The sequence below is a fragment of the Lethenteron reissneri genome, chromosome 33 (genome assembly GCF_015708825.2).
Source record: "Lethenteron reissneri isolate LAM-NWPU_2019-01 chromosome 33, ASM1570882v1, whole genome shotgun sequence".
NCBI classification, from domain to species: Eukaryota; Metazoa; Chordata; class Hyperoartia; order Petromyzontiformes; family Petromyzontidae; genus Lethenteron; species Lethenteron reissneri.
In genome coordinates, this window is record NC_083811.1 from 10,680,714 (window position 1) to 10,701,025 (window position 20,312).

A 20,312-nucleotide genomic window follows, 5' to 3' on the forward strand; every position below is an offset into this window, starting at 1 on the left:
AATACATGTACGTGTGTATGTCTGTTCGACTTCTTTCACACCGTACGTAGTCAACTGTGTTAATTGGAGGTGTGAGGAAAGGACAACAAATGTGAACGTATCTGTGCCTGCCACACTTTTCCTAAAATTATTGGAAAGTTAGAAAAAATATATAGAATTATATACTGAAGTGATGAAATGAGTTCTGTGTCAGCAGCTTAATTGGGAAAATGAATGCAAAAAATACAATACAATATCACATCTAAATGCAACTACATTCCAACAGCCTGTACAAAAGAGTGTGGTGTGGATATCCTGGTGAGAGACGGTACATTTATTAACTCATTTTATAATTGAGAAGGAGACTGTCAATGATAGTCAGAGGAAAATATTGAGCCTTTACTTGATGAGGTGTTAGTGAATTCCACACTCCCACTGGCGCAAAGGTTGACCGAGGGTAACATAGTCCCAAAAATGTATTATGCGTGTCGCACTTATAAAGGCACGCGTGATTTTAGGTGCTGAGTTAAATGTCGACTCGAAGGCGGCAGATGGAAGATGCAACTTCAAGAGATTAAAACAAGCTTGTTACTTGAGCAGAGTCGCCAGTGCATTATGCACCGTGGTCAATGATGTAACGCACAGTGTGCTGCGTGAAGCATTGGCGCGTGGATACGGTGAGGGCAGGAGAATGGGACCATGGGAAAGAGAGGAAAGAATTGGACGCTAGCAGCAAAAATGACATTTGGGAAGGTTCGTCGATGCCTTAATGCGTGTCTGACCGATAATGTGGCAGTTGACTTATTGTTGGAAAGGCATATCAGGTTGTTTAAAACTTTGTGCTAACTTACCTGTGAAGGTGCGTGAGTTAGGCTGTTACACATTGTATTGCATGCTTTAGTTGTGTGTGATCTGAGACATCATAGGGGTGCATACTCTTTGGTTCTTTCGGTAATGTCACGTAGGTATAAAATAAAATAGATCATGACGTCGTGATCTATTTTATTTTATACCTACGTGACTTAAACGAAAGAACCAAAGAGTATGAATTCCTGCAGCCACGAAAGCTTCAAATCAAGATCGTAGGGGTGCTTTCAGTGTGAGGTTTTTTTTTTGAGGAAGTACAAAAAGGGTACCGGTACATAAAACATTGAGCACATCGAGATGTTATGTAAGTACTGCTCTCCGAATGTGTTTTTCGGGCTGCGTCGGGTGTTGCAACCCAAAAAGACTTCGCAAAGCCACGAAACGCAACCGCTAAAAGCTTCTCAGGAGTGTCGCATTTAATGGCGACGGGGTTTTTTTGTTGCGTAAAAAAAAATCCGTTTCGTAACAGCGTTTGAAATCTATTTTAATTAAAGAAATAACTTTAATAAAGACTGTTGGAACTAGACGTCCTGGTTATAGATTTTGCCTGGCAACGGACGTCACAGGATCACGGTGAGGCATTTGCGTCATTATAATGATTCATTCACTTGGCACAATGTGAAAATGTTGCAGACGGACCACGAGCTGAATCATTTGCGAAGCGTTTAGTTTCGTTTGCTTTAACTTTTGTTTAACCAGGTGAGAACTCAAGTGACCAGGAGACTCGCAGATGTAGTTTGTACAGTCTATAGAGGATATATTTCACGTAAGAAAGATAAAAACGAAGGTGAAAATATGGGTTATGTGTCACTAAAATAGTACATTCATATGGATGGAAGGCTTGTAAAATACTTTTTCATAAATTGGAAAACTGCATTATACTTTATATATGCTGTACATTTCCGTATGCAGAAATGCCTCTGTTAGGCAGACACTACGGACGTGAAAGTTCAACTAATTTTTTTGGTCTCTTCCCCACTTTACGTATTTGTTACCATCCCTTAAATTCACAATGTCGTTATTTAATGGACTTTAATTTCCAAATTCCACAGATAATTGTCCCCCCTAAGAACACGACGTCTCGGCAAGTGCACACGTTGGTTTAATTCCGCGTGTGATTGTCATCTCTACTCATCCGTCAGGGGGCCTCCTGAGACCCAGCAGCAATCGTTGTTGTCTTAAGCGACCCGTCGACCACACACTCAGTTCACTGACTTTTGACAACGTTCCAACTTTCGATTTAAAGCTTTCGTGACTGCAGGGATTCATCTTCTTGGTTCTTTCGGTAAAGTCACGTAGACTCTGTCTCCTCGATAGACCTGTACCTCCACCTGAGGACGGCTACTTGCGTTGTGGCCGAAACGTCGTGAGAATTATTTTATTATGTAAAATTTTTATTATTTTATTATTTCAATTCTAGGTGACTTTACCGAAAGAACCAAGAAAACGTTCCAACTCTCTCAACTCTTTAGTTGTCACACAAAAAAATACCACAACTAAAACTCATGAATGTCTTCAAATATTTAATATCATAATAATTGCTCTATTTGATATTAATTATCTATGATGTGTTCCATAATACAGGTTTTTTGGGTTAGATCGCATAAATATATAAATGTACAGCACCGGGTGTGCTGTACTAGTAACGAATTAAATTTTGACTTAAAACTTTCGTGACTGCAGGAATTCATATTCTTGGTTCTTTTGGTAAAGTTACGTAGATGGAAAATAATAATTAAATACAATTAAAATAAAATCATGAATTAAATGTAAAAAAATGCCTTCATATGGCGGAGAGAAGACCGCTTGTGTTGCGATCGAAACGTCGTGGTTTTTTTCTCTTATTGAAAAAAACAAATTAATAAATATATTTTTCATTTTTCTTTTCTATCTAGAGTACGTGACTTTACCGAAAGAACCAAGAATATAGTAACGAATTGGCACGTTCTGTTTACGTGACAAACATTACTAAGTGGCTGTGTCGGGTGGTGGCGGGATTAAGGACACATTTATATACGCGATCTAACCCCAAAAAAACCTGTATTATGAATGATATTGGTCGCGAAAGCCTACGTGTTAATTATGATATGTTAATAATATATGAATATGATCGTCTGAGTGCAGCAGCACATATTTGCATTTTAAAAGACTCGGTTTTACCACTGCGTAGGGTTTTCGCAGTGGAGCTTCGCGTGTGTTTTTTGGGTTGTGCCACGCGTTGTCCGGCACGATGTCCCACATCTCGCTCCGCCCGCTGATTCCTGAACCACCTCTTCAGGCACCGAGGAAGCTTCTGGAAAACCGTCGAACGAAGAAGGTCACTGCATAGCGCGCTTCCGATTTGAGGAAGCCGCTGTAGCTATGCACTTTCACATCGAGATTCAAAACGAATTCCTGATTTTTGTTCTTTAGTTTGTTGTCTTTCCCCCATGCCTCCGATGAACACAGTTGGCTACGTACGATGCGAAAGAAGTTCAACATACATACATCGGGGAGCTAAGAGTCAGCTTTATCAACCCAGACATGCATGAGTCGTTCCTTCGGCTCAACAGAACCTAGTGGATGGAACGCGGTGGCTTCATGCTGCACTTGCATGAGCTTCTCTGCTGACGTCTGTAGACTGCATATGTGTTTAATTATAATCAGAGCCACGGATCGCTTGTTCAGCTGCGAAGAGTCTTGCACAATTACAATCCAATCCGAGGTACGACAGTCCAGTAATTAGCGAGCGCTCTGCTCTACAAATGCAGCAAATATGACGGCCAGATAGAACACATTTTCAAACTCTCCTGGGTTTCCTCTAGGTCAGTCCAGCCTTAAACGAGTGCCTGGCGTGGTATGTGAATACCAGCACTGGGCAGACAAGGGTGGATGGCTGTGCCAAGCTCGCTTGAGTCGGCTTATGACTTTTAATGCGCATGTTAGATGCTTTTTTAATGCCAAAATGCCCTTTGTTCAGCAGCAGAAGTTTACAGATTTTGGCTTTTAAAATGACAGTGGAAGGAGAACGTTTAACAATGAGTGAGCCTGGGGGCACACACTGTAATGACTAAAGCTGCTGCACCATTATTGTTCAATTGTATCACCTACCTCTAATCGATTGAGAAATACACTTTGCTGCTCAACATCATTGGAATCAGCCATCGTCAATCCACTGTTGCATGAAGGCCACCCCAAGCCGCCGCCGCCACCTCTCACGATTCTGTGATATATTAATCCACCCGACATGCGCACTCAAGATCATTTCATCGCTCCATCTCCCTAGTGGACGTGAACTTGGGATGCGTACCATTCCTTGGCTGCCGCTCCATTGTTATTCTTGACCGATCGGACTTCGTCCCGTCTAGAAAACGCGTTCTGACCGAGCCCGACTTACTTTTCTTGACGGTTTGAGTGATGTCATTAACCTGCATATGTTGTATAATCCAAATGTTTCTCTGTCTGCCTCTCAGTGCAATTCTAGTCATGCATATCTCCATGTTTCTAAATCAACATGACAAGTCAAGTTGCGAGCATAAAGAAAACTGACCTATTTGCTCTCGCCTTTGCTTGAGTCTGGAATATTTTTTTGGTTTTGTTCGGTAAACCGCAAAGCAAATGGGAAAATAAATACAGAGAGAGAAAGGAAGTAATGCTTCGTAGTTACCGCATTGACTGCGGTATTTAGGGGCGTATCCAGACGTGAGAAATCTGTATGCACAGTGGAGGCACAGCAGGGTCAGGGCTCGTGGTGTCGGCAGTGCGTGGGTGGGGAGAGAGAAAGGCAGAGTTCAGGTGGGGAGCGACAGAGAGAGCCGTGGCGTTGGAACAATTTTTCGATCTGCAGCTGATATCTCTTTTTCCACTGAACAACCGGGCTGGGAACGGTTCAGGAGGTGGCAGTTGTCTTTGTTTCCACTGCATAAGACAAACTGACGAACCGTGCTGCCGATGTCGCACGCAGTGAACGTGTCGCTAGTGCTGACCCCGGCCCTGCTTGGCCCCGATGCAAATCAGACGTCTTGTGAGACCAGCCTATCACAGTTTGGATCCGACTCAGCACAGCAAATAGCCAGGGGAAAACCATCCACCACCGCAAGGGCGCCGCGCTGGCTCGGCTCGGATGTGCTGGTGGAAAAGGAGTACGGGTCTCACCACTGTGTTGTGAGCCGCTTGCTCCATGCATAGCACGCGTGCTGAAGCGTGTGATGCACGTGTGAACCGTACGTTGCACTTTAGACGCATGCAAAGCACCTGTGCTCACATCAATGTATTTATTTCTCATATATAATAGTTTACGTTTTCCATGGTATTCTCAGGCCTCATTTTTTCAGGAGGGTCCTGCTTTTGGTGTGTTTGGAAAATTCGCGTTCTGAGTATTTGTGCAATGTGTGATGAACGCAGATATGAAGAACGCTCAAAAGCCACTAACATAGAGCGTTCGAAAACCAACTATTGAAGCGTATTATTTGGTTTTCAGATAGTCTATAATTATATGTAGAACTAGCTTTTTTGCCCGTCCAAGGACGGGTATATATTGCAGTAAATCTGAAATATTCAAGAGAAAAATTGTTCAGCTCATGATTATTAATGAGGGGGGTTGCCCCATGTGGAGTGACGTCACCCACTAATGATTATTGGGGAGGGGTGCGGCATGTGGAGTGACGTCACCCCCTCATTGTTATTGGGGAGGGGTGCGGCATGTGGAGTGCGAGACCTTGTGCGTCAGTGTAAATTTCCACGAGTACATGAATATTAATGAAGGTGGGGGGGCTCTTTTGCAGTGACGTCACGCACGGATGTAGCACTGCTGCGTAGATTTATTTTTACCGTCCCTTTCTGTAAAGAAACTTCATATTTTAAGCGACTTTGCGTAATCAATTATTTAATTGAGCACGTTTTTTCCTGCAATATTTTGCTGTCTTTTCTTGGATTTTCTGTTTGCACTTAGTCACATATTCACTTTAAGATGTTTTTTGTTCATGTTTTTGTTTTTTGTTTGTTGCGGTTGCACCCGATTCAAGAGCCGAATGGCTCACAGGGCTATGCCTAATAAATGAACTTGAACTTAAAAACGGGTGATATCGACTGCGATGCTGCACCACGGGCAGCAGAAGGCAGTGCAGTCGAAAACATTGTTGTACCTTACTTATATGCTCCCGTATCTATTGTCATCTGTGCTCCTCGCCTTCACTGACCTGCGTAGTAAAGTACGATCAAACAAGCCTTAGGTTCTCATCCAGCAGTGGATTGACGAAAGGGCTGCACATGTGCGTGTACAATATTCCACCGTGTATGCATGTATGGTCACCCTTGAAATGGAGAATTATTGTCTCAGAGTGGCCTCTCACCTGATTCTCAATAAAAGTCACCGATTGATTTATCGATTGCAAAGCAGAGCATAACGGGCATGTGTTTATCCCCCTGTTATACAATCAACTGAGCAGTTGTGTGGGCTCGGGACACGGGGACTTTTAGAGCCAATAAATGTCACTGCGAGACTTAGCGCCCCCCATATAATCTGGTTGCTAGGTTGTCTGCCTCACTTTCCACAGGAACGGGACAAGGGGCCCTGAAAGTTCATGCCCAGAGCTAATCGTTGATTCCTTCGCACCATGCATTCCCCACCTAAGGAAATAATCACCCCTCGCCATCCTGCCCTGTGTATGCTTGTCCGATGAAAGTAAGGCTATGGCAAGCAATGATCCATTTCACACTGCTGTGTGAACCGGAGGTGAGACTTGGCCCATAACAGTGGCGGATGCAAAAAGCTCATCACAGGCGGTTGTTTTCTTGGAAAGACACGATAACAAACCAATCAACCGTTGCTAATGTCCTTCACCGAAGAACACCGGCCAATTTGTGTCCCAAATGGCACATTTACCACGTGCCGCCAGAAAAGAGAGTGGAGCGAGCCTTCTGGTGGACACCAGAGGGTGGGCAACACTAGCGAGGATGACCATTGAGCTGATCCAGAGCGAGCAAAGGGAGATAACATCTGTTAGGTGCACTTGGGAGGAGCACCTGCGGATTGGCGTCGGATCGTGATGAGTTGCGTCAGCAAGACGGGATGGACCTAGCCAGGACCTAGGACCTTGTATGAATACACTGTGTGGAATGTCGGGTGAATGATTAGGTTGTGCGTTGGTTGCATGCCCAGAGTGCAATGTTTGGGTTAATGCATAGGTTGAGTTGCTGTGGTATAGATAGCGTTGTGTTGGGCAATGGTGTTTGTGACTACACATGCAATGAGTGAGGATTGAACATTCTGTCGAGGTACCATCGTCATCTTTCTCGGTTGACTCGCCCTTGCTGGACATCTGTAAAAGAAGAGCTTCATAGCTCATCGGATTCCTCCAGTCTAAATAAAGATTCTGATTCTGAGTTATTTTACTTTTTTGTAGCCTTTAAACTATTCTTGAGAGGGTTGATCAAAATGTTATACCGGATTGTGGTTTTCATTTGTAAAAAGAGAACCAAAAGAATATGATTCACTCTTTCTGTTATTGTTCATAAACAATAACAGAAACAATTACACATGTTATTGCCCTTCTTGGTTCTTTCGGTAAAGTGACTTTACCGAAAGAACCAAGAAGATGAATCCCTGCAGCCACGAAAGCTTTAAAACATGTTATTGCATTATTTTAAAAAATATATAAAATGCAGATTAATATGATAATCATTCACAGCCCTTAGTCATTCCACGGCTAAAGGAAGGCCTCCTAACGGGATCGTTTGACTGTACTTCACCAACCCAGTTCAATTCTGGTTGTGGATTGGTGGGGCCCAAGTCCGGTTCAGACATCACTCAACAATGATGACAGTCACGGCGGGGTATAGAATTTTCTGGGTTCATACCGCAGCGTGTTAACCACTGTTCAACCACTCCCATCGATGATTAATGTATTTAAAACCGAGTACATTATAGTGTAGGTTGCGGAAGCATGAATAATTAAATGTGGACGTAAGTTGTATAATGCATCTGTGTGCGCGTGTTCATACTGCACACGATGTGGCCCTTTTGGGGATAATTACATTAAGCAGAATACATTCATATTCACTCAATATTGGAATCAAACACTCATTAATATTACTCACTGCTGTCAAGCTATAAAATGTAAATTGAAAATTTTAACAGATGCTGCCTAATAGAAAACCCTCACGATCGAACATGCCCATCATGCGATGTTCAAATTTTCATCTTCCTTTTAAAATGTTAAAATGGTCAAATTAAGCCGAAAATGTCTTAGCCAGAAAATATGTAAAAGTGTTGTATTTTAATGTGTAACACATGTGAATGTTTTTTGGGCATATCTCCAAGATGATACAGCTGAGTGTGTGAAATATAATAAATAAAACAATACCTTATGCCATTTAAATGTTATTCTAATATAACAAAACAAACAAAAGTATTAATATTCAAAAGAATGTCTACCGTGTTGCCGGAGGATTATTTTGAAATAAACCTCAGAACGATGTAGATTTTTGTTGTCAGTGCTCGTTAAAATTTCATTACGACAGCAAATAAGGCCACCGCTTTTTGCTGCAGACACGGAAATTGATGTTTGATTTTGTAGAATTTGGATGTTAGTCTTAATGCCCATTTCCAATGCGCTTCGCCTCAGTTGCTGTTTGAGTAACACATGGAAGCCATTGTGTATGTTTTGTTATTGTGCGTGGCTTGGTAAATGTCAACAAAGTGTTTTTTTCTTATTTAAAGACTTTTGAGTATGAAATTACATCGTACACAATCATGCAATAGATAGACGCGTTTGAGTAGACGAGCGTGATATTCTTTAACCTGGAAATATTCCTGCCCGCAAGAATATCGCTCCTGCGGGAAGGTCCGCGGAGCTTTGTTGTGATTGCTGTTGTCGTTTTTGGCTTGAAGTGGGCGCGTGTTGTTTTCAGAATTACTACCGATTGGGTCGACAGCTGGGCAGTGGAAGCTTTGGGACGGTGTACGAGGCCACTCATGTCGAGACCGGAGTCAAATGGGCCATCAAGACTGTCAACAAGGAGAGGGTGAGCTCAACACTGACACGTGCCCTTTTCAGCGCTCCCAACGATTGTCTACTTACCATCAGTCACAATCAAGCCCTCGTGCCAAGAATGCTCTAAGGCAGGGGTCGGGAACCTTTTTGACTGGGAGAGCCATAAAAGCCAAATATTTCTAAATATATTTCATTGACAGCCATATAGTATTTTTAACGTATAATAAATTAAATATGTCTTACTTTTAATGCGACTTCTGGTCACGGGACCCGTGACCCGAGAAATTTTATCTTCAAAACTAATTTCTGTTTACTTTAAAATGACACAGTATTACTAAGCAATATCACAAGTATTTTAAAATCAGTTCCAAACTGATTTTATTTTTTATAATTTTTTTTTTCAACTCAAAATTGTCTGGGAGCCATATGCCATCACCGGAAGAGCCATATATGGCTCGCGAGCCATAGGTTCCCGACCGCTGCTCTAAGGGGTGGGGGGGCGGTGCCTGCCAATGTATCTGTACTATCTTCCTTATTAAGAGTAGTATTGTTTGAGGCTTCCGCACGCTGTGTGAAAGGTGACACTTTTTTCAGGTTGTATTTTTGTACACACATTGGATGTGCCACAATAAACCACACTTTTATCTCACGAGCTGAGAATGGCACACCGCCATTGTCATTAACACTGCCTTAAGATAGGAATATAAACTCAGTGTGAGCTACGATTTTGGACAATATATATTTTTCAGAGTGGATAAAGGCTGCTGGCTTTCTTAAAGCCTTTGAGAGCAAAGATGTATTCTCTCTGCTTTTCCTGCTCTGAATATGGGACATTGCCCCATGCATTGAATCCATCTGTGTGGAGCTTTCAGTGCCAAACCCTCATATGTGTGGGCAATTGAAGGTGCTTCTGTTTTCATGTCAAGCAATCCATGTGGAATTGCGCACACATTCCAATGCAAGACCCTCATAATGCATTGTGTTTAGGATTTTCTAGGTACAAAAGGACATTATAAATACTAACTTGATGTAATGTAAATCTCTCCAATGTATTTTCCGGGTTGTTACCACATGCTGTTCGGCACGGTGTCCTACATTTCACAGTATTGGTTCAAAATAAGCAAACAATACTAAATGTTAATATGTTCCAAAGCACACTAATTATATTATTTGATTAACAGCCACACATAATTTAAGTTGAAGTATAGCTGCATTCAAGATGTGCATATCCATTGCAGAAACTTTGTCATAAAGTGTAAGTGTTCAAACTTAACGGTCGTACACTTATGTAACCACAGGAGGCCAATAACTTAAAATTAAATTCACCTCCGATAGTTAAATCAGACCAGACCCCATAACGTTAGAATTTACATTTATGGGCCTAGGTATAAAATATTAATTGGCAGAGCCTTCAATTTAACCATGGAAAGCAATGAATAAGTTACTTATTTAAGTCCTTCATATATATATGAAACTTTGGAATTGGCAACCATCTTGCCAGAATATAAATTTTGCTTGAGGTGCGAGATCGTGCGAAACACGGGTTGTTGATGGCAATGAGTTCAAGTTCAAGTTCATTTATTAGGTATAGCCCTGTGAGCCATTCGGCTCTTGAATCGGGTGCAACCGCAACAAACAAAAAACTAAAACATGAACAAAAAACATCTTAAAATGAATATGTGACTAAGTGCAAACAGAAAATCCAAGAAAAGACAGCAAAATATTGCAGAAAAAAAACACCGTACACCAACGTTGTGTGCAAAAATCCTAGTGGGATGCAAGTCAAACAACAACAACAACAACCACAAGACAACTTAGATTAAGGGCATCAGTCTAACTCTGTACTAGAACAAACAAACATGGCCAAACCAATACACTTTTCGAAATCACCAAAATAAAGCAATGAGGGCCTTCATTGTCTGGGGGTCGCCTTCGTTGTCTTCCTTCCTATATTGACCCCCCCCTCTCTCTCTGCACCCTTGATAATATCAACGAATCAGTCATTGGGGGTGGCTGGGTGGATCAGTGTCTTGACATGTATGGTGGGGTTTTTTATTTTTACTCTTAATTTGGGATACACAGAGTGGCGCAAAAGTCAGGATACATCGGGTGATTATATTTTAACAAATCACGCAAGGCTATCTATTTATTTTAAAATATTCAAACTGACTGCCATTAACATTAAAGCTCCTGATAACTTTTTTGGCAGAGGAAAATCCAATATTTCTGTCAGGGTGCAACGTATTAACGTCTTCAGCAACTGATTGGCACCTGCTGCCTTCATCTTCTTTAGCTCGTTCGTCTTCAGTCAATTTTCTTTCCATTTTTAAATTTCATCTTAAGAGGAAGACAAAACATAGCTATTAATAATGATAATTGATCAAATATGAACTGATATAATAAACATTGATTGTTTTTTGTTTATGCCAGTGTTAAAATATTGAAATTATCCTCTGTGTCCTGACTTTTTGGGCCACTCTGTACATACATATATTTCTCCAATATACTAGAAGTTTAGGATACGGGATTTGTATACAGTCTAGTAAACTCTAACTTCTTCTTGGTTCTTTCGGTAAAGTCACGTAGAAGGGAAGTAATAAAATAATAAAAATAAAACATAATAAAATAATTCTCACGACGTTTCGGCCACAACACAAGCAGCCGTCCTCAGGCGAAGACCAGGTCTGTCGAGGCGACAGCGTCTAAAAATTTATTGAAATTATCCTAAAAATTTAGACGCTGTCGCCTCGAGAGAATTATTTTATTATGTTTAATATTTATTATTTTATTACTTCCCTTCTATGTGACTTTACCGAAATAACCAAGAAGATGAATCCCTGCAGTCACGAAAGCTTTAAATCGAAATTTAAACTCTAACTTGTTTCCCAATAGCCACAAAACGAGATTCCGCACATCCTCGATCAGGTCACTGTTGTGGTATTTGGTTAACAGAAACAAAAACCAATAAACAATCGCCTGGCATTTTTTTGACAACGGCCCTGCTTCAAAGCAGGGAGAGTGAGAAGAGGGCCCTTCTTCTGAACAACAATGGACACCATTGCCCAAAAACGGCAGTCCGTTATTTTATTATTTCTGTTGAACGCCCGGCGCTACTGATGAATGTGGTCAGTGTTTTTTAGTACTTGTACTTGTACACCACTGCCAGCACGGATTGGGCTGCTCCTGCGTGTGAGCAGAGCCCATTGTCCGCTCCGCTGTGGCCGTCTCTGTGCTCTTGTTTCACTTTGGTGGCGTGGCAGGGAGACACGCTGCGGGATGCAAGGGAATGGTTTTTGGAGGGTTTTCTTTTTCCTTCCCCACAACGGTTACCGAGCGCAGGCCCCAGAGGCCCAAGACACCAAGCTGCCAGCAAATAAGGAGCCCTATTAACGTTGCAACAAAAAAGAGTGAATACCTTTGAATTGAGTAAGGTTGTAAGAAATTGGGAGAAGAGATGATGGGAGGCAATTGCATAGTCGAGCAGTGCAAGGTAAGAAGCAAAACGAGAAATGCTTTCACCTGCGGTACGATGGACGACGGCGGACGAGACGAAATGGTCATTCTACTGAAATTGAGTCCTCAGCATGAGCCGAGGAATCAATGAGTGAAGTTCGTGGGAACATGAACCGTGGCAGTGGTGACAGACGGGTGATCAGGAGGCGACTGAACGCCAGTGAGCGAGTGACCAGAGTGAATCGGTGATTGCTGGATCATCAGTCAACCTGATTGCTTTACGTTGAATTCTACCAAGTGCGGTGAGGTAGGAGAGCCACGTCCTCTACACCAGATACGACAGTAGGAGTCACACTTTCGGCTGACTTTATGCTTCGGCATAGGAGTGATAACAATAGCTAAGCGTACCGTGGCTTTAAGAATTCCATAACACACACACACTACCACCTCACTTTACCCAGAACAACGTGGATCTCTGCTCCTGTGTACCCAGGCCGGGAGCTCTGGGGTACGGCTCCTGGAGAGAGAGGTGGCCATTCTGAAGCGAGTTCAACATCAGAACATCATCCACCTGGAAGAGGTGCTGGAGACCCACAAGGTAAATGGGATACGAGTCATGATCGTGTCTCTCAGCGGCGCTCGCTATGCATACAGTCGTTGCTATTTTGGTTATGATCTTGCAATTATAGTGTTCGACTCACATTTGGAAGGCTACAATCCTTTCAAGGGTCAACTCAGCCCCATAATCCCTCTGGGGGTGGATAAAACAAGTCTAACTTTTTGGGAAGTTGGCAGTGGTCATCATATAAACTGGCCCTCACCCATGGGAATGTAGAATTGCCTTTGCTGGCTAAGGGCCACCAATAGAAATAAGTGGCAACTGAATGCTTGTTTGGGCATGGAGACACTTTGACTCGATCGTACTTTGTGGATGTTTTATTTAACTAAGAGCAGCACATGCAGTCTTTCACTGCTGCCAGCATCGTTGTGAGTCTTCTGCCAGACGAGGGCTTGTGTCATCTCTAAAGGACAGCACGTAGTCTGCTGCTGCAGCTGTTGTTGGCATAAGGCAAACTGCTAGAGATCCATTGCACTATTAACTGACCTTGCCTTGTAAGGAATTTGAAGGCGTTTTGACAACATCCACAGGTATGGCACGACCTCGCATGCTGGGGGGAAACGAGATACCTTAAGTTCTGTTTTATCTCTCGGTTAATTGCAGGGGAAGCTGTTTGCTGGTGTGAACTGCAGGTTGTGTTAACCGTTTACCTGTCCTCCGTTTCCTTCCTAATCCCCTGGTATGTGGCACTCTGGGGGCAAAGGCCACCGGTGGCCATGTCTCGGCACCTCTGACACTTTTACAAAAAAAAGCTACTTCCATTGGCCGCGCCTGTCAAAGAGAATTAAGGAATGCTCTTTCACTTCTCAAAATTGGGTCTCGGCGGAGAGCCGATTGCTGTGCCGACAGCTTCGGTGTGGCTGCCCTCTTGAGTGGGTAATGTCTCTAAACCATTGCTGCTGTTAGTCACAGGATACTGCTGTTTTTGCACGGTTCCGTGGCCATGTAAGCTATCTGGGCGCTCAAACCTCAAGCCGGGGTTCGCTTTATTTCTATTGCCTAAGACATTGATGGATTTGCAGGCGAATTGGTCCACGTAAAAAACACCAAAATGAAATTGAAACCCTTACGTTAATCGAGAGTTACACTTATAGATTTAAAGTCTCCCTTTATCAATAAATAAATGACATTAGATTAACAGTGCTGTCGCAGTGTCATGCTGACGTTGAAAGTGGCCCAAATCAGCCGCATATTTTTCGTCGCATATATTTGTGTTAAGTTTTGTGGTGATTTCCCGGCCATGGCTAAAACATTCTGGGAAGGGACACAATGATTGTCCAATGGTGAAGCTGCTCCCTTCTGTGTTACGTGTTCTGGCGATTTCCCGGCCATGGCTAACACAAGTTGTAAATGACATCTGAACCAGTCCTCGCAACCCCCTTCACCAACCCACAGGGACGACCGCGGTGAAGTATGGTCAAACGGGTCCCGTGGGCACGGCCAATTAATTGACCCAAGGGTTGGATATTATTTACTCTTTGTTCTTTGTGTTATGAAGGATAACCAAATCGATTTTGCAAATCCAATTTTCAGATACGATGAATGAGCACTTACATCAAAGAAAACGTTCCTCAAAAATCAATACCTTTTGATCAAGCATGGGAAACGCACCTTTGTTGTAACACCAGTTCAACGTGAAGCCTTGTACAAACAATAGTACTGTCATGTGATTATTTCCAGTGATATTTTAATTACTCCACAAAAGAGAATTGGTGAGGAAATTGCTCCACACGGTGTCTTTTGGCAGTACTGGTTTTATTAGGCAAGATCTGTAGGAAAATTCGGAATATAATATGGACTCGCCTGTCCCATTGTGAACACAGCCAAGTTGAGAGTGAATAACGCAGGCGTTGTGAGGGTGTCTTGTTCCTGCTGTGATTAATGTTTGATGGCTGAGCGACGGATGAGGATAGTCTGAATGTCTCCGCACCACAATACATTGCGCTAACAAGGTCCAGAATAAAGAGCAAAGTAAAGTTGGAATATAATACACGCTGTCATTTAAATACACTCGTAGTGCAGCACACGATAGGCATTGGCGCGTTCAATATGCCGTTCTTTTGTACAATTCCTTATTATTCAGTTGGTTTACAAAAAGAATGTTCTCACATTTGCTTTGGTCCTGGCTGTAAATCTTCGGCTTAGCAACATCGTTGAGATATGTAGTAATCACGCTGTAAAGTGCATTATGGATGCTTCACTAAATGCATGGATTAGCAATACAAAAAATTTGAATGGGCGATTTCCTTCTTTTTACAAAGGTGAAGGTTCAGTGGTTTGCATATTAGGTAGACTCTTTTCATGAGAAGGCTGTCAGATGAATGTCGAATAATTCCCTGCTGTTCATTATACACATATATAAACCATTTAAACACGTATTCATTTACAGACTCATCATGAAAACATTTTTCGAACCATATCTTTCTATGTTAATGAGAGGCCACTAAACAATGAAAAATGTAGTCGTAAAACACGAGTTCACATTTACAACAACATTTTATTTAAACAATGTTTTTGACTGCCAATCTAACATAAAATAAACACATTTAATCATTAACACTGAACGTCTCAATAAGGCGTTTTTTTACGCGGAGAGATGTATAAAGGAGGCTTGTTTATATATTTTTTTTAATGAGGGAGAGACAGATTTATGCAGGCGACACATTCTCTACTCATCTACGTGGTTATTTATCTTCGCCACAACAATGCGAACATCTTTATTGGGTCGTTGTGCGTTTTAAAATTAGGCGAGCGAGTCGTTGATGTCACGTGGCCACAAAGAGATTCCAAGATGTCGCTGCTTTATTTGCTCAAACCAGTCACTGGGTGGAGCTCTTCGTTTACTGTCAGGGCTCTCCTCTCGTATTCGTACAAAAGGGAACAACAGCTTCACCATTGGACACTCGCTGTGTTCCTTGCCACAATGTTTTCTCTTCTTATTCTTTTTCTTCTAATTTTCTCATTTCCAGAGTCAATATTTGGTAGTGAGTCTTCCCATCCGTTTGAGCACCTTGGTCAGATGTGTTGCATTTTGAACACATCATCAGCAGCAGCAGCCATGGTCGGTCCCCCACGTATATGCACGAGATGTCAAATAAGCAGTGGTAATCTCAGTCCATCCACCCTACGTAGACCGTTAATAGAAGCATCACTTGCTGGAAATTCTAACAGTGATCATTCTTTGGAGAGAATTGCCTCTGACATAGAAATGTGGGATCTCCTTCATTGGCTCAGGGCTGCCCAAGTTAAATTAGCATTTGAGCACAAATATACTTTCACCTTTGCCTGTAACAGCACACACAGGCTGCCTCGTATTGAATGCTATTGGTCTTTCTACCCCAATGGAGTTCATTTGTGCTATTGGAATCATTGCATGAGACAAATAATCCATTGGGAAATCTCAAATGGCAGTGTTACCCATGTGTTTCTGAACAGCCCACACAACGCCATTTGTCACGGGATTTCTGAACATCCTGCAAGTGGCGTATTTATCTTTTACGCTTTCGCACGGGCTCCCCTATGAGATCGTCGTATGTAAGTCAAGCCAATATTACGATTGTGCGGGACCAAAATGTTACGTGATGGGTTTTAGTGTGTGTCGTCACTGGTGGCTGAACCGAGACCATCAACTTGACAGGTAAATTGGTCATGGTGTAGGCCAGCAATTACTTGCTCACACCACCCTTGGAGGAAGGGCCTTCACGAGAGAGAGAGCTCAAGAGAGACCTCCGAAAAGGCATTTTGACATCATCTTCCAAGCGGTCCAAGACATCTTGGAAGAGGTGTAAATATCCGCACATTTTCCCACCACAGTTTGTCGTCCTCCCCCCGCACCTCCGACAAGCACGGTTGGCTACGTACGATGCGAAAGAAGTTCAACAATACACCACATGCTTATGCCGTGGCCCATCGACCTAACTTGCTTAACACGTGAGAACACGTTTTTAATTACGGGTGAGCCTGCCCGAATTGAAACCCGGGACCTCACCTGTGAGCCGCCGCGTCCACCGCTCCAGGCTGTCTTCTTTTTTATTTAACGAAGTGCCTGCGGCCGCGTTGCGCGTGCAGCGAGTCTACCTGGTCATGGAGCTGTGCGAGCTGGGGGAGCTGCGGGCCGTGCTGGAGCAGAGGAAGCGGCTGTCGGAGGCCGAGGCGAGGCACGTCGCTCACAGTCTGGCGGCAGCCATCGCGTACCTGCACAAGCACGGTGTGTGGCCCGCGGTGGAAAACGTCAAGGCGGTGGTTCATGTCGTTTCGTGAAGTTGGGAGATTTTTACATGCTCGTCCACGAAGTGTGTGAGTTCGCGTGTTTGTTTGTTAAAATGTAATCTTGAGTCGACGGTTGATTGTGAGTGGACGGCAGTCGTCAAGCGTGGCGATTGCTAACGACTGGCTACGATTTGACGAGACAAAATTTGAATGAAAACGCAGACGAAGATAATTTAGTCACATAATCAGAGACTGCAGTGCACTAAGGAAGATCAAAAAATGGTAATTGGCTATTTACATTTTTACTGATGTCACTTATTGTCGAACTTGTCAACTAACTTGTCAATAAATGCGTTTTAGTTGTAGTCCTTCCCCAGCACCGCCGATTAGCGTGGTTGGCTACGTGCGGTGCGAAAGAAGTTCAACATACATACATAATTTTGAGGGGGTAACATTGCATGCCCCTCACACCAACGATTAATTACTAATAATGACTAATAGTGACTGCTCTAGGCAATGAGACTTTGAAAATGACTCGATGAAATTCACAGACTTATGGCTTGACTAAAATTCCATTGACTAAAATGAAAAAAGGCTGACTCCATGAATGTCAAATCTAACGCTCAAACGAGTGTTGGGGCTGCATTCAAACTCCCATCGGTAGCCCGAAGCCAGCAGTGTAAATTCCACATCCACGCGGTGGAAACCAGTTTCTGTATATAGTGTGACCACTGTTGACGTCCCACAAAGTGGAATGCATTTGATTCTAGATTTAAAGCTTTCGTGACTGCAAGGATTCATATTCTTAGGTTTTTTTCGGTAAATTCACGTAGGTAAAAAAATAAAATTAATAAAAGTAAAAATAAATCAAAAAAATCTCATTTACTTGATACAGCAAGCGTGCTGTGACGGTTCCACCTGAAGACGGAAGCTTGTGTTGCCTCCGAAACGTCATAATTTTAATTTTTTATTTTTATTTTGTTTAACTTTTATTAATTTTAATTTTAATTTTTTTACCTACGTGATTTTACCGAAAAAAACCTAAGAATATGGAATGCATTTCATCAACCGCAGAGGGATGATGGGCTGAACCAGCCTCCATTTGAACTTGCAGCCTTCCAACTTAACCAAAGAGCTAACCAACCGGATAATAGTGATTCAATTTTATTTACCCAGGAAAGCCTCACTGGGTCCATAAGACTTTTGTTAAGGCAAGTCCTATTAAGGATGTTTGGCCAGGTTCTTTCTTGTGTATTTGAGCTTATAGCAGGAAACGAGTGACCAGAAAAAAGAACAAAAACAGCTCCTGTAGGCCACTGCGAGGGAAGAATACTCGAAACACTCAACTCCTGCAGAGATAGTTCAGAAGCATTCTCGCTGGACTGGTTGTCACATGTTATCACTGCTGAAGTGGACTGATTTTTGAAAAGAAAATAGCGCAGCTTGGTATTTTCAGCCTTAGTCATGAGCCTCGTGCGGAGAAATCAGATTTCTCCCCGTGGAAATCACGCATTAACACATCACTCCACGCCTCCTCGGTACTCACGGCAGACAAAACAATCCTGCACGCCGTGAAAATGTCATTAACTGTGACTTTTATAATGAGCTTAAGAAAATAAAGGGCCACCTGGACGAATGGTGAAAAACGAACCCGCACAATTCCTTAATATGAAAAAATTTTGACCTTCCATTGGAACCTCATTTGCCAGTAAAAAATATGATAATTGGTTGTTTACCCTTCTATCTGGCAACAAAACTGACACCTTTTTTACAAGGAGTCATGTTTGCATAGACCACAATACCTGCAGTCATAATGCAAACAAAAAACATAACTCTGATAATGTATGCACTGTCCTTGAAGTTGATTGGTCCACACCCGAGACAGCTTTCCTTAGAGCCTAGTCTCACATGGGTTGGACCAGATGACGCCAAAAGGCGCACAACTCAAAGACAATGCACCATCAGAGTATGAGAGCTCGGGGTAAGCATTAAAAACCATTGGAACCTCATTTGCCAGTAAAAAATATGATAATTGTTTTTTTACCCTTCTATCTGGCAACAAAACTGACACCTTTTTTACAAGGAGTCATGTTTGCATAGACCACAATACCTGCAGCCATAATGCAAACAAAAAACATATCAGAGTTATGTTTTTGTGTTGCGGAAGATCCTAAGAGTAGCGGAAGAGAGATCTCACGCGAGCTTGTGTGGTTCCATTGTTTGTGTCTCGTGTTTATGGAAGTGGGATTGAGTTGTGTTGTGTTGCGTGTTGTCATCCGGGTTAATCTGGGATTATGTGTGGGTGTGTTGTTGAATAATTCACAGTAGTTGCTGCTTTGTTTTATTATTTTATGAGTAATGTAATGTTTTATTGACATATTACCAAGAGACACTATAAACATTTCACCTAATGTTGTAACTGCAGTAATGAAAACAAGTTTCATGGGCACAAGATGTTTACAAAAATATTTGATACAAAAACATACTTCAAGATTTTAGCTATTTTTGGACTAATTGTTAAACATCATTCTTATATACTAATGTTTGTTGGCATAGCATTACGAGGTATGACTCCACTGGACACTACGTAATGGAGGATGTCCTTAAAGACATTTATTAAAGACTAGCTTGTTTGCCCGTCCTAGGACGGAAGCTGTAACCCAGCTGTAATATTTACGAAAAAATCGGGCAGAGTATAATTGTATCTTGTGTAAATTTAATGGCAGTAAATCTTGCACGAAAGTATGTCATCAAACACTTCACTGCATTTCACTGTAGCACTGTATTAATGGAAGTGAAACTGCCACAAAACGAAGTCATAAAACATTTCACTGCAGTTCACTGTAGCACTGTATTAATGGCAGTGAATCTGCCACAAAACTATGTCATAAAAAACCTCACTTCATGTCAGTGTAGAACTCTATATAACTGACCTTCAATTTGTTCAAATTCACTGCTCTGATACTTTATCCTCTTCTGCTTCCGGTCGCTGGGGTTGATCGTGTCAACACAGAGCGGTGGCACAGTGGTTCACACACCCCGAGCAATACCCCGGCCAGCCAACTGAGTTTGATTCCTGACCGTCGCTACTCTCGGTGGCGAGTGATATGTGAAGCGGTCCTGGGCCTTGCAGAGTTCGACTCAGTCTTAAAAGTGTCGAAAAACCCAGCACTTGTGGCAATCAAAATCGGCCAGGTTTGGTGTTGGTCACA

At 42.4% G+C, this 20,312-nt stretch overlaps 1 protein-coding gene across 4 annotated transcripts in view; it reads left to right on the forward strand.

Moving 5' to 3' along the window:
* Nucleotides 1-20,312, forward strand: part of STK33 (serine/threonine kinase 33) — a 110,312-nt gene that overhangs the window by 44,096 nt on the left and 45,904 nt on the right. For all 4 annotated transcript variants that reach the window (XM_061564597.1, XM_061564594.1, XM_061564595.1 and 1 more), the window contains 3 exons: nucleotides 8,737-8,850; nucleotides 12,766-12,870; nucleotides 16,960-17,098. In XM_061564597.1, coding sequence (XP_061420581.1) covers nucleotides 8,737-8,850; nucleotides 12,766-12,870; nucleotides 16,960-17,098 — 358 coding nt within the window. The remainder of the gene's footprint in view (nucleotides 1-8,736; nucleotides 8,851-12,765; nucleotides 12,871-16,959; nucleotides 17,099-20,312) is intronic.